Below are 14,817 nucleotides of genomic sequence, written 5' to 3' on the forward strand. Positions count from 1 at the left end.
TTTGATATTTTCACTCAAAAGGCGTATAACAGAACTTCAATTGTAAGGCATGCAGTGGGTTATGTATGCAAGACAGTGAATATTCAACCCAAAAAAGGTGATGGGAGTTGGAGGTGGGAAGGTGAGAGTGTGAGAGAGGTTTTCAAAGTTCTGGATTTGTGGAAAATGTAAGTTTGGATTGAACTGTCTCTTCCAGTATGATCTGGGGGGCACCAAAAGAAATGATTAGGTGCCCAATTTAAACCAATCGTTAGAAACAGTACAACATGCAACTCTTGGCTACAGACGATTGTGGATGCTAGGTATTTAGGTGGAATCACAGCGGTATTGGCCAAAGAACATGTTGTATGTATACCTTTTCTTAAATTATTTACTAAACATTTCATTTAGAGCACTGTCTTGGATAAAATGTGCATCCTTCCTCCGATTCAGTTTGGTTACTCCTGTGTACAGAGTTATCTTTCCACAAAAGCAGTGTCATAAAGAGAAAGCTACTCCATTCGGTATTCAGTACTCCAACCTTACTGTTGAACTGCTCCTCCAGCAATGGAAGACTGCTGTTAGATTTCCTCTAAACCTCTGTCTACTGGCTAAGCAAGCGCGGTTCCCTCAGCCTTCCTTCGCGTGTGCTGTGCTCCAGCTCCCCAGCTGCCTTCAAGAGCCCCTGCGCTGGGCTCTTGGGTGTGCTGTCTCAGCTGGGGGGCCAAAGCTGGACGTGGTATTCAGCGTGTGCTTTCAAAACTGCTGAGCAGAGCTACTAATGTTTGCCCCCGTGATCCCTTGTGTGGCGAGTTTAGTCCTGTAAGACCTTGCACTTGTCCTTGCTGAAGTTCACGAGATCACCGTCAAGCCATTTCTTTGGCTCTTTGAGGTCTGTTTAAATGGCAGCCCTGCCTTCTAATGCCTCAGTTGCCCTCGGTTCCCTCTCTCCTCCCATTTGGGGTCATCACAGTCGAGCTGAAGGTGCCTTCTGTTCCATCGTCCAGGTCACCGATGGAGATAGCAAGCCCTATCAACCTTTGCTGAACGCCACCCGTAGCTGTCTGCCAGCTTGATGTTGAATCATTAACTCCCAGCTTCAGGCCTAGCAGTCCGCCAGCTTGGTGTTTCGGAAGCTACTTACAATTTTGGGACTTGGACAAAGAAAGGGGAAAAAAGCAGCTAGACCTGTTCCTGCCAAACAGACCTGGAGCTTTAAAAGTGCCTTAACCGGAGCTGTTTTCTCCTGTTAGAGACTGCAGGGTACGTAATGGGTGAACTCAGCTCCTCTGGCCATTTTAGTGACAAAAAGAGGAACTGGTGGTAAAAATTTCGGCTGGCAACGGTTTTGTTATGAAATGCTGTGATGGGAACTGCTCTAGAAGCATGGGGACTTCCTGGTGCTGAACTGCAAAGCGTTCTTTGCCTGTCTCTGAGTCCATGTGGATGCTGTGTAACTTGCCTGAAATTTCCCAAATATATCTTTACTGAAAATCATGGTTTTTATCTGGAGAAAAACTGCGAAAAGGACGCAGTCCCCAGTGACATGTTTCCAGGAGAATTGCAGGGACGTAACTTTTCACAGCTTACCTGAGTTAGCAGGAAGGATCGTAGACTGCCTTGTGAAATCTCTCATAATTATTTCTGAGGTATAATGGCACGAAATTCGGTGAGCACTTGCATTCTGTGTAGTAAATAGGACAGCAGTAGCATTAGACTGAGGTCTGAAACAACATGAAGAGCGTGGGCACAGAGCTCAGCAGTGACTCGGTCAGAGCAGAAGAGGACCATGCCTGCAAGCCTACAGGTTGAGAGGTGTGAACTGCCTTGTCGCAGTGGGGTTTTGTTTGTCATCCGGAAGCTTTTAAGTGTTAACTTCTGTCATGAATTGCTTGATCAGACACCTCTAGTTAATATTCCTGTGACAGCCTCCCATGTTTTGGCCCAGGGCATGCATCTTCCTACACCCCTTTAACAAGAAGCATTAAAAGCAGCTCTCATACAATGAAACCGATACTGAAACAATTCTGTCCTACTTGTAGCTAAAGGAAAAGATAAACTGTAAGTCACGGGTCTTGTTCTTGATTAACGAAATCCAATTTTGGCAAATGCTGGAGTTGCAAATAAAGTGCAGGCACTTGGCAATGCTGAGCTGGGTGTTTCTGCCTCCTTTAGCATTCCTGCTGCTAGAGATCAATTTTAGTGTTTTTTTCCTGTTTCAGCTCTAAATGTGTTTTTGGTTTGTTCATTCATTTTGGACTGCTATTCCCAATGATGTGGCAGATAGAGGTGTAAGTAAGTGGTGGAATTTAAAAGTGAAAATGTTGCTCATGTAGGAAAGAAGGAGGTTTAAGCATGTCCACTTCATTCGTCTAAAATGGTAACTTCAACTTGTTTCTGTCCAGTAGATTCCTTTCCACCCTTTCCCCAGGTTTAAGAATGTTTTTGTTTGGGGAAAGAAGGGTCCCACGGGGCGTCTCCAAGGTGGCAGCAGAGTGCTTTGCTGAGGTGACATTTGGAGAAAATCGGGCTGGTGCTGGACCTGGAAGGTACGGAGCTCTGCTGAAGTCTGCACTGAAGGTGCAGGAGGAATAAGAGAGCATCTGTAGCTGCTAAATTCAGTGGTGATGAGCAGTTAGGGCCTGGTTAGTCCTGCCACATCCATCTTCTCGTTAATGAGTTCCCAAATGTTCGTAAGTGCTAGGTCTTTGTTTCCTTCTGAGCCACTGATGTAGAGCACTTCAGAGACAAATTTGTTTGCTTTTTTTAAACCAGACGATTTCAGCGGTTTGTCTTTTGTCCTCTTTTGTGTGAAATGTTACTCTTTGCATCTAATCCATAATTGTGATTTTATATAGTATTAGTTCAAAAGAGTTTTCTACAGATAAAACAAGTTTTTGTGAAAAGTAAGACTTGTTTACTATTTGTATTGTAGAACTTCTGCACCCTGTAAATGTTGTGATACACTTGCCTTGGCGAACTTGCGTTACTTAGGTAGCCTGTGAGATACTGTACTTCCAAACTGGATTGTTCAGGTGTTTTTTTTGTTTTTTTGTTTTTTTGTTTTTTTAATGTGAAACAGAGGCAATAGGAAAGGCACCTGCCCAGTAAAAAAAAAATCATTACAAGTGATAACACATATATTTCTTAATCCTAGGTACGTGTGATAAATGTGTGAAAAGTAGCTGAGCAGCGTTGTGGCAAGAAGCGTATTTGTCTCTAAAGGACAGCATAGTTTTACTGTCCGTTAACCTGGCTTGTGGAAGGAGAGTTTCACACAGCCTATTACCATGAGTGATAATATCTCCTAAACTTAAAGCTTTACATCTACGCTTGACGATACAAAGGGGAAAATAAAGTTTTGTTTTTAATTCTTATAGTAAATTTTAAGGACTTCTGCAGTTGTACCATTCTCTTCCCTTGAGTTTTTGGATTCTCTTGCCTTTAAATAGCTTGAGATATTCAAATCTAATGATGCAAAGTTAAAAGGACAGGCAAAGCTTTTGAACTCTGAACCTTTATGTGTTTGATTCCCATGGCTGCAGTATTTTGAAGGGGGTGCTGGGATCTTGTTTGGGTGTTTTAGTTTAGATTGGAAGTGGAAAAAATGTTATCGGTGCACATAAAGTGTGTTTTGCTGAGCTGACAGGAGTTGTATTTCTCCAGAAATATTACTTGGAGTTCCCAGTCGAAAGGCCTTGCTGCATCCATAGGTAGAAGTGATGGATGTTCCTGTAGGTGGTTGGCCTTGGATCTTGGCATTATGAAATCAGTGCTATGATGCATGCATGCTCTCACTTTATAGCTGTAGATAAGTCCTACTTGGCTGTAACTTAGACATTATTTGTGTTTTGCTTATTTATTTATTTATTTATTTTTGCGTGCTGTGCATTGGGAGCGTCCTGTCAAGAGAATTACTAACTGTTGTATGTTTTAGTGCCATTCCTGGCTAGCAGTCTTAAAGGTGGCTTGACTTTTTTTTTTTTTTTTGCAATATTAGAGAAGTCAAAAGGTGTTACTTTCAACAGTAACCTGCATCTCTTCATGTTGGTGGCCACGTGTGTTCATGTGACAGCCGCTTTCTTTTGAGCCGTAGCCTCGCTGGGGCTAAAACTCTCTATAAGCAGAGAAATTGAGAGAAGCTTTTTAGTTCTACTCCTTGAAAAGCAAGGCCAAATTTGGTTTGGTTCATCGTAATGCCTGCAGACAAGGGGGCACAATAGAAGTTGCTTAGATCTTTATGTATCCTACAGACAAGCTGGTTTTCTCTAATAGATTTTTTTCTTAGGTCAGATTTTTGAGCACAGGAAATTGCAGGTCTCTGTTCTGTACTGTGTGACACAAGGAAGGTGGAGGGGAATGTTCCCTTTCTCAAATTGTTCATTTCTGCAATCTGTTGTTTGTTTGCTTTGGTTTCAGCTCTTCAGGTCACTGGCTCTAATGCTGCTGTAGGTGACATACCGTAACTTAATGTGCTGTTGGGATCTCACTTCCAGTGTGCTAGCAGCCAGGTTTCCTTAAAGGAACTGACAAAAAGCTTAACAATTTCTTTGTGATTTGTGGTGGTTTTAATCCTAGACAGCTAAGCCAGAGGTGTTGGGAGGAACTGCTATCCGCTTGTGCTAAGGCTGAAAAGCAGAGTTGTACAGCAGTTCAGAGGCTACTCACGTTGTAAGCCAGATGACTGCAGAATGTGTTTCCCTGACTTTTGGAACAATGCTAAACACCGATGGCATCGTTTCCTTGAAGTTTCTTAGGCTTAGATTAACGTAGCTTGTTTGGGGTTTACGTGCTTCAAATAAAATGCAGCTGCCAACCGTAAATAACGTTCTAGAGATAGTTTAGCCAAAGTCTTTCTGGCATGTAAATAACCAAAGTATTCGGAAGCCCTGTGAGAATCACAGCTGTTGGGACTTGGGCTGTAGTTAGAAAGTTTTGCTTTGTTTCATAACAATAAAAATAGTGTGTTGATTAGGTGTGTTGTCTGCCTCATAAGTAATCTTCATTGTCTTGTAAAATTGGGACTGCTTACACAGAAGGTATTTGTTATCCAGTTGGTGGTTCAGACAGGAGATTTCTTTATCTTCTCTGCAAAAATGGTTTGAGAATAAAACAAATCTAGCCTTAAAAGCCATATGGGACCAGGGCTCCTACAGGCTGCTTAACTCATGCTCGTAGAGCACGACCATACTCCTGTGGTTGACAGGAAATCAGAAGTGGTTGTGCTGTTGGCACTGCCTGAAAAAGTGAGCTGCTTTTCTCATCTTCTCTGAAAAGAAGAGGAGAGAAGTGATGGGTTAAAGAAAGTGTCCTGTTGTGATCTGTCGTGATCTGGCACGTGGATAACAATGAACAGACTGCAAACTCTGTTAATCTACAAAGGATTCTCATTTAGGGCAGATACTTTTCATTTAATTATATAATACTTCCCAGTACATCGTTAAGACTAGTATTTGTAAAGAAGTTAAAACTTATATTTGAGTTTTTGTAGAAACCATTGTTTTTCGGTAGAAGGACCTACTTCCTTGCCTGCAGCTGTGTTGTCTGTAGAAATTATTCTGCGAGGAATGCCAGCCTATTGCCAAAAGGACCCTGTTTTAAAGGTGAGGTAGGACCAACAGCTTCTCAGCTATCGAGTGATTCTGTGGCTCTTCAAGTGTTTCTGACTTCTATAGCAATGCTTACAACTGAGTATACTTCACGCAGACAAAGGCCTGTATTTTGTGTCCTATATTTTGAGTATGCATGAGTCATTGTTTCAGAAAATTTGGTGACAGGGGCAGCTGACATTTATTCTTGCACTGTTTTGGAGAGAGGATGCTACAAATGCAGTGTGGTCAGATTTATGTTTCCTCCATTTGAGAAGGTTTAATTTCTGTTTATCTGTATCAGAGCGTGAAGATGAAAGAATTTCGGGTTGTAGTTGTCTTTATCTGGATGCTGCCTACCAAAATTATGTTTTTTTCATTATTTGTAATAAAAACAGCATCTAGTGCCTGAAGAAAGAGAACAGGGACAGGACTTGCCTAACGCAAAATTTAAGGAAACTCCTGTTCCTGTGCAACACGAAGAGCTCTTATGTTGCCCATCCAGAGGTTTCAGATTTGCCCTTTGCATGCTGTGTCTCTGTGCTTTTAACATGCTTACAGCCTGCTTATGTAGCAGCAGCTTACATTTTCAATGAATTTACGCACTTTGCTTTCTACACAGGTAGCGTATTACATAGCTTTAGTTTTACAATCCAGCCAGCCTTAGACATGTGATAGCATCGAGTGTTTAAACATTTGGGCTCGTGCCCATTGCCACAGCCTCTGTTTACATCTGCTGACAGCCACCCCCGGCAGACATCGCTGACCTCTCCCTGGCATCGTGCGTGCAGTGCAGAGCAGAAATAAACTACCTTAACGTCTTGAAGAACACATCTGTCTTGTGTCTCTGACGATGTACAGGTGGAGACAGGGTGAAGCTTTGATGAAAGATGTTGTAGTAGCTAATATGCTAGTTTTGATTATCTTGGGAGGCAGAGGTTTTGCTTGAGCGTTACATTACTTTCCAGAACAGATATTATAGGTCTCTTATAAAAGCTGTTTTCTAATAAGACCTTTTTTTTTTTTGTCTTTCACTTTACAGCTAAACCAGGTGGACGGGTGAAATGTCAGTATATTTCTGCTGTGGATAAAGTGATCTTTGTGGACGATTATGCAGTAGGATGTAGGAAAGATCTCAATGGCATCTTATTGTTAGACACAGCTCTGCAAACACCTGTTTCAAAACAAGATGACGTGGTTCAGCTTGAATTGCCAGTTACAGAGGTAAGATACAGGAGAAAAAAAAGTATGTAAATAACTCTGTCAGAAATACTGAAACCATATGTTTGTCCCTGAGTTTCTAGTGTGCTAGTAACAGTGTGTAATGGTTAAGGTTTTTAGCTATTGGCCATCACAGAGCAATAGCTTCTTGTGGTTATTCCTATCTCAAACAAATGATGCCTTGCCTCATCAGGAGCACATTATTTCAAACAAAGGAACTTTAGTGATTGGAAATAAGGACTCGTTTCCAGAGCATTGTCAGTGCTTATGTATGGTATATGCTCTTCTAAAAGTTGGTCTGGGCTGCTAGCATCCTTGGTCTTTTTTGATTGTTTTTTATACAGGCTTTCAGGGAAAAAATGTCAATTAAAAGAGCAGTTAATATGATGTTGGTACATGTGAAAAGTTAATGTTGGAATTTAATTTCTCTAATTAGGTCAGTTGGCCTGATGTGAAAAAAACAAAACACTTTTTTTCCCTGAAAAATGGTTTTCCCTTTAATGTTTGCACCCCTACAGCTGTAGTAACATTCTTTGTGATTCTACCTGGTTTGAGACAATATAACCAACCATGTAGTATCCGTTTGATTCCCTTACAGTGATACATTTTCCCTTAGGTGTATTGCTCAGGTTTGTTGCTTGGTTTAATTTCAGCTAGTGAAGTGTTTATTAGCTGAGGTCGTATGTACATTAATATTATGTTACCTAATACAAGATAGCTAATAAGGCCTTTGGTGATGAGAAAAGTAGCGTTCACCTGTGTAATAGAGAAGGGATGTAGGTCTGTGCAACAATTCAAATTATAAGCAAGACGAATTCTTTCTTTGGGAAGAGCATAGAGCATCTGCCAATGCTAATATTAAGACTAGTACATACAGTCCAAAAAAAAAAAAAAGAGAAAAAGAAAACCAAGAAAAAAACCTGGACTACTGGATCCGGATTCTGAATCTTTAAAGCACTTTGTGAAAAGCACAATTTCCAATTTGGGACGGGATAAATTTTTACTGAGTGATGCACTACCAACAAAAACTTAGCCTGTGCAATGATTTCAGACATTTTTATGCTCTTGGAGTATTGAATAATAGGTGCTTAGTAGGAGTAATAGCAATAAACTGTTACTTCACAGAGGTTTCTGCAGAGACCTTTTCAGGTTCCTCACATTTGCTGCCACTGGCATCAATTTTAGACCCTTTGTGGTTACCTACGAAATCTCGGTGTGTGTGGCTAAATTGGAAGAGGCTGACAGGTCAGCATTTCCTTTCTAAGTTTTGCTGTCATTGATTTGTAGTCTCACCGTTTAATACCAACTATGTTTGTATCAGTTTTAGCTAAAGATTCTTTTGTTTTTAAAGAAACAATTGCAGGCCCTTATTTCAGGGTTAAGATAGTAGCATTTCTCTGTAAAGGTCCTTGCTGTAGAGAGAAATTGGAAAATATTATAGTTTGGTAGGAACAGGCTGGGAGAGGTGAGGACCAAATTGGTAAGGTGGGAGGAATTTTATTAGCAGTCTTCAGATCTTACTTTTAATTGTAAACAGGAGTTATGTGGACCTCAGAAAGTTTTAGCCGATATTAAACATCATTCAAATGCATCAGTCCAATTCCTTCATCACAGGAAGGTTAAGAACCTTTATCCAAGCAAGAGTCTTTATTTTTTGTTAGTCTAGAACTTCTCTGCAAATCTTTGCTCTTTAAGATCGGTCTGCTGGTGATGCAATGCGTTGTGTGTGCATTTCTAATAGGCGACATTGACAAGTTGTGGTATTGCCTTTATGCTGTTTTTACTTCTCCCTAGAACACTGTAAAATTATCAACTTTTACAGTTCATCTGTTGACCTTCTATCTTCTGTGAGAGATTTGTGAAGTATGAGATGTACATAATACTTTCATGGAAATCTGAGGAACGGACACAGGCTTAGCAAGGGGGCTGAGTGGCCTTATTCTGCTCTTCTCCCCTGAGCTCCACAAGCTTGTAGCCAAGCGGCCATTTGGCCATTCTGTTTGGAGCAGTTCCTGACTGTTTTTCAGATGTAGCCTACTTAACAACGGGTACAGAATGCTCTGTGCTTGGCACAAAAGGTGTACCTTTAAATCTTACCTGTGGACATGAAACTAACGCTCGGTGGGGCAAACCAAAAACAAATGGGACATGGAAGAAAAAGAAGTTGTATAAGTGGATGTTTACAGTGTTCTTTTCTAGTTCAATTAGTTCTGAGTTGTAAAAGTTCTCTAGATTTCAAAACCAGCCAATTTCTTTCTGGCTCATTTTCCAACTTAGTTTATTATACTAGCATTGTAAGTAATTTATGATAATTTTGTTACAGTGTTGTTTTGCTCTGTATCATCTGTTACTTTTCTTTATATATAAAGATACTCAGAAAAATGTCAAAACTTGTGGACTCATTTTTTGTCCCTGAAAGTGAATGAATCATTCTGAATGAAAAGCCCTGGGTAATACGTGATTTTATTTTGCTTGGCTTTCATATGTGATGTGTTAATTGTTTATGTAACTGACTTGTTTAACATTTGGTAATACAGTACCTGAGGGAACTTGCAATAATTACTGAAATTACTGCAGATATTTATCCATTGGTTGGGCTACAAACTAAAATCTGGAACTACTTGCTCAACTTTGGGTCTTCTATGGGATTATGCTGATATAACATACACCAAACTAGGTGTGCCAAAGTGCATTTCCCAGAATAACAGAACAGTTGTAGTTCTCGTCTGTAGCTATTCAACGTGGGTGCTAACTGCTCTTGCACATCTGCATTTTAGGCTCAGCAGCTGTTATCTGCTTGCATAGAAAAAGTAGATGTTTCTAGCACAGAGGGATATGACTTATTCATCACACAACTGAAGGATGGTTTAAAAAATACCTCACATGAAACAGCAGCAAATCATAAAGTTGCAAAGGTGAGAATTTGTTTTCCTACTGTCTAGCATGGATTCCCAACTCAAATTTGCTTGCATACCATTATCGAAGCATACAGAGTGCTTGAATTAGTGCAATGGATTTATTTTGGAGAGGATGAAATGTATTATGTGTTCCTTAGTTCTTCTGAGTGAAATTTTACTTATTAAGCAAGAAACTAACAGGGTACTAAGCTTAACATTTTGAAGACACTAAATTTCCTTGTATTATGTCCATGCTGCTTTTGTGTGTCTGTTCTTGTATTACTTAAAGCAATTGAAATCATGAAAGAATGCAATACGTGCATTTGTTTTTGCTTTTGACACCTTTGTGAACTATTTGTTGTGTAGATGTTAAAATCTTAAAATATATTTACCTGGGCACTTTTTTTTCCCCTTAATTTAGTGGGCAACGGTTACGTTCCACCTTCCTCATCATGTTTTGAAGTCTGTCGCCAGTGCCATTGTAAATGAACTCAAGAAGATAAATCAAAATATTGCTGCCTTACCTGTAGCATCCTCTGTGATGGATAGGTTATCTTACCTCTTACCCAGCGCACGACCAGAACTTGGTGTGGGACCTGGTCGATCTGTGGACAGGTACGTTAAGACAAAATAAATGATGAATTTGACCCCTTAGTTGGATCAGAATAAGCTCCAAAATTACCTTATTTGCTGAAAGGAAAAAAAAAAAAAAAAAAAGAAGAATTAGTCCTGCTCTGTATGTTCTTGCTCTTACACATACAGCTAATCAACTGTTTAATGCAAAACGCACTGTACCTATTACTAAACTTAGAGAAACCTTTGAGTACCAGAAGGCTTATGTTTGGATTCTGACTTGAGTGCACGTCAGATGAATTCATTTTGTTCTTAATCCCAAAATACATGTTCAGAAAGGTGACATATGCAGCCCGAAGTTAAGGTCCCCAGGTGGTACTATATATAACATGTTAATATGTTGTGTTCATCCATGTTTTATTCTTCATAATGTTTAGTTATGGTTGTTGCTGGACAGCATAGTGCACGTGACTAGTTACTGGAGTTACTGGCTGTATGTAAGCTAGTATTATAAACCTTAGGAGGCTGCAATGTTAAGATATTCAGAAACTGCATGGCTTTAAGAGCTGATGTATGCCTCTTTTGAACACAGAGTGCACACATTTGTCTACCAAAGTTAGAGCATACACACTATGCTACATCATGAAATCAATTCCTTTTCCTTCATGCAGGAAGGAGTTATGCCCTTGCTTTGTGTTTTAGAGGATAAAGTTTAGGAATTTGTTACCTTTGAGTGTAAATGCAACTTCTGAACTCTCTAGTCACCTGCTATGTGTTTGGGATCAGAGAAAATTTACCTCATAGACTGTTGCTTCATCTCTTTCTGATCCAAGTGATATTGTGTAAGTAAGTGAGTAACCTACTATTTTAACCTTCATAAGCTGAGACTAGTTAGAATACTGATAAATCTTCAAAGTCTATAAATGAATGCCTTCTTGAAAGTTTCTATGTAAATACTATTTTGCAAGTATATCATTATATGTTACAGTTCAAATAATTAAGAAAAAAAATGTGTGATTGCATCTCTTACCTCCCCCCCCAAACCTCCAGGTCTACCTTTACCTTGCCATATTGTATTGTTGGTTAGAGCTCTCTGAGGTCAGTTTGTGAAGACGGTTTAATGTCAACTTACGACACCCCTTTAATGGGTGTTAAAAGAGTAGTTTACTTCCTTGGTGGGAAATGTTTCATATATCCATTCTCTTGCAAGGCAGCAAGAAACTCTTGGCACTGAGGGGAAGAAGCAAGAAGTGAGGCACTTTTCCATCGAACAGTGTTAGTTCTTCCAGCCATATGTACCTTTCTGTGCAGGATGGTGAATTGTGGGTTGATACTGGAGAACTTTAGTCAAGGAAAACCAAAAGATGATAGCTGTTTCTTATGTGCTATTTCAGATGAGAGATATGCACTGAAATTAAACAGGGAAGGTGGGGAAAAATGGTGCTTATTTTCCTTGTAGGTGTTGCATTTACAGAGGATTTCAGATTTTGTGATTAAGTAGTCTGTAATTTTCAAATATTACAATATGCAGTGAGTGACAAACATTGGGAAGTTTGTACTGCGTGTATTCAGTCAAGCTTAAAATATCCCTTTGGGGTATTTTAAAATATGTATTTTCTTACCTGTTCAGTTGATAAACCCAAATTTCTACAGTAGTCATCATTTAAAAAATGAGAAAAAAATAGAAAAAAAAACCAACACATTTTCTAGGAGTTCTGTTAGGCTAGATTCTTAATCTTCCTTAAATGCAGAGAAACTCTGGATATTTGATGCTTTGTGGCAGTTAGGCCAAGTAAGTTACACGGGAGCTTATTTTGTTTATTCCACTTTTAAGGCCTCTGGGTTGTTGTGTACTGCTTTTGGTCTTTTGCTGAGGCACTTCAGGCACCTACCTGTGTTATTTCTAACAGTTGCTAAAGCATTGAAAATGTCTCATAATTAGTTTACTTTGTTGGTTTTTGTTTAGTTATTCTTACTGGCAGTTTTGGATAATGTAGGTTTTTTTTGCCTTTCTAGGTCTTTGATGTATAGTGAAGCTAACAGAAGGGAGACTTTCACGTCATGGCCTCATGTGGGTTATAGGTGGGCACAGCCAGATCCTATGGCTCAAGCTGGGTTCTATCACCAGGTAAAAGGTTTTGTTGTTCTTAGTGTCCGTCTCCTAAGTGATGATTTGGGGAGGAAAAAAGTACTTTATTTTTTTTCCTTAATGGATTTCCAAAATAATTCAGAAAGCATAATGAAAAAAATGTCATTCAGCTCTTTTTTTCTTGCTGTTCCATATTTTCATGCCTTGAGGTTGCTTCTTTCGTGTATAGATCACAGAAAACATTGTTCTAACTTAAGCATATAAAAAGCTCATAAGTATCAGATAAATCTGAGTTAAATAACAACAATAAAGATGAACTTGGTAGTTACACAGCATCTCTTTTTCTCCTCATGAGATTGTTGAGTAAATATTCTTGCTTTTTACAATACAAGTGAAGCAGAAAAAGCAGTAAGCCCGACGTCAGAGATTTTTTTAACTACATTTTCCCAGGGGGACTTAAAGAAAACTATATTGTAACAAACAGCAGTCCTAGATCACATTACTAAATTACTGAGCTTACTGAATACTACAGCCTCAACATTTTACTCCACTACTCTTTCCTATTCATTTTTTTCATTTTCTGAGGTTATTTTCACTTATATAAAAAATGTGTTAAATACTTATGTATGGTATGGATTTACGTAATGTTGTTTGACATCCATATTGTCTGTCTTAGTATGTCATCCGCAACATTTGATAGGTGCAAATGGATAATGTTTTTCTGAAGTGCTTTTGAAAAGAGCATGTTCAGGAGGGAAAATACAGGAAAAAAATGTTAGAATTATATCTGCATGTTCCCAAGTGTATCTCAGTGACTTGAAAAGTAGTCATGAAAATGCTAAATTTTAAGAGAATGGAAAATTCTATTCTTTTCCTCTGTCACTTCAGCTTGTAACAACCATCTTTGCAGAGGAGTGATATCGAATGCTTTATATTTCAGCAGATTGAAGACATAATAGGAAATGTTTTTTCAACTTGTATTTTTACAAGCATGCAAATGTACAGTTAAAATTTTGAAGCTCAGCAGAATTTTTGAACGTTATGAGTTTTCTCCAAAGAAAAAAATGTCTTAATAGTGAAGCTGTTCACTTGTGTTCTCATCTATTTCTGTGTGGCTTTTAATCAATGGCTTGGACAGGTGTTGTTTCTGGATCTCTTCTGTAGAAATGTTGTGTATCAAAATTTTTTATGTGAAATATTTCCACTTTATGTAATTTTTGTCCTTTTATACATTTGATGTTGTGCTTTGCTATGCCACTAGAAGAAGGAGTGGACTTGATTACCTAGTTAGTGTTCTGTGTTATATAGCTGTATGAATTTCAAGTGTTCCTTCTTATTTTTATAGCCTGCTTCATCAGGAGATGACAGAGCCATGTGCTTTACCTGTAGTGTGTGTTTGGTATGCTGGGAGCCTACAGATGAACCTTGGTAAGTTCAATAATATTTGAAGTAGACAGGTTTATGTTGAAGATGTTAGAAATCTGGAGGACAAAGGTCTGCATATCTTGATAGGATTTCTGAGTTTAGGAAGTTACACTGATGTGAATGGATTTCCAGAATGATTTCATGGGACTAATCACAAAATACTTTATTGTGCTACGTCAAACTTCTGTATGGTACGAAAACCCAAGAAATTGCAGTTAAATTTCTTAATTCTAGTTTGCTATTTCATTTAAATTTTTTTTGTGACAAAGATGGCAGCCAACGTTTCTTTGTATGGTTCTAAATCCAGTCTTCTGTACAACTGTGAAAAGAACACAAGTTCTTAAACTGCAGCGACCATGCAGTACGTATTTGCCTTTTACATAAAGTTGTAAGCTCCATTACTAGTTTCCTGAATCAGCTAGAATGGTGCATATTGACAGAAATACAGGACCTTATATTGATTTAAAAGGGACCTTAATGTAATTTTTGTCATGGCTATTTGGTAATTTATAATCATTATTTCAACGCATCAGATTCCTGACTTGTTGGAAACTTTCCTTATTAACATGATGTTTCACAGTTGCCATCTCCTTTTCCTTGTTAATTTCCAGACATTTTATAGTAGTGTAATTGCTCTTTGTCCTGTCTCTGCTTCATTATATATCAAGGTTAGAAGTTTGTTGTGTTCTTTATGCTTCTAGGTCAATGTGTCATTTAGGGCTGTTTTCAATTTCAATTTTTGTGTGGGTATAGAAATAAAAATGGGATATTGCAGCTTCTTATTAAGGCTACTTATAATAATACCTCATGGTATTGGAATTCTAATGTATGCTTTTTTTTTTTTAATTCATGGTAATGTGACGAACTACTGTCTGTAGAAGTTTTTTTTTGATGTATGATTTTTAGGACAGATGTATGATTTTTATGGGACAGATTCTTCCATTTGAATGTGACTACCCAGACACAAAGACCAGTGGCTTTGATACAGTTTGCTATTAAGAAATAGCAGGGAAAAATGTTTTAGTGAATTTCTTATATATTTGAC

General features: G+C 38.6%; 1 protein-coding gene across 7 annotated transcripts in view; it reads left to right on the plus strand.

Annotated features, from left to right (window-relative positions):
- Nucleotides 1-14,817, plus strand: part of BIRC6 (baculoviral IAP repeat containing 6) — a 178,948-nt gene that overhangs the window by 8,011 nt on the left and 156,120 nt on the right. For all 7 annotated transcript variants that reach the window (XM_083829054.1, XM_083829056.1, XM_083829059.1 and 4 more), the window contains exons 2-6: nt 6,610-6,791; nt 9,566-9,703; nt 10,107-10,300; nt 12,275-12,386; nt 13,693-13,775. In XM_083829054.1, the coding sequence (XP_083685180.1) occupies nt 6,610-6,791; nt 9,566-9,703; nt 10,107-10,300; nt 12,275-12,386; nt 13,693-13,775 (709 nt within the window). The remainder of the gene's footprint in view (nt 1-6,609; nt 6,792-9,565; nt 9,704-10,106; nt 10,301-12,274; nt 12,387-13,692; nt 13,776-14,817) is intronic.

This window comes from Anser anser (genome assembly GCF_964211835.1).
Source record: "Anser anser genome assembly, chromosome: 3".
In the NCBI taxonomy this organism is placed as follows: Eukaryota; Metazoa; Chordata; class Aves; order Anseriformes; family Anatidae; genus Anser; species Anser anser.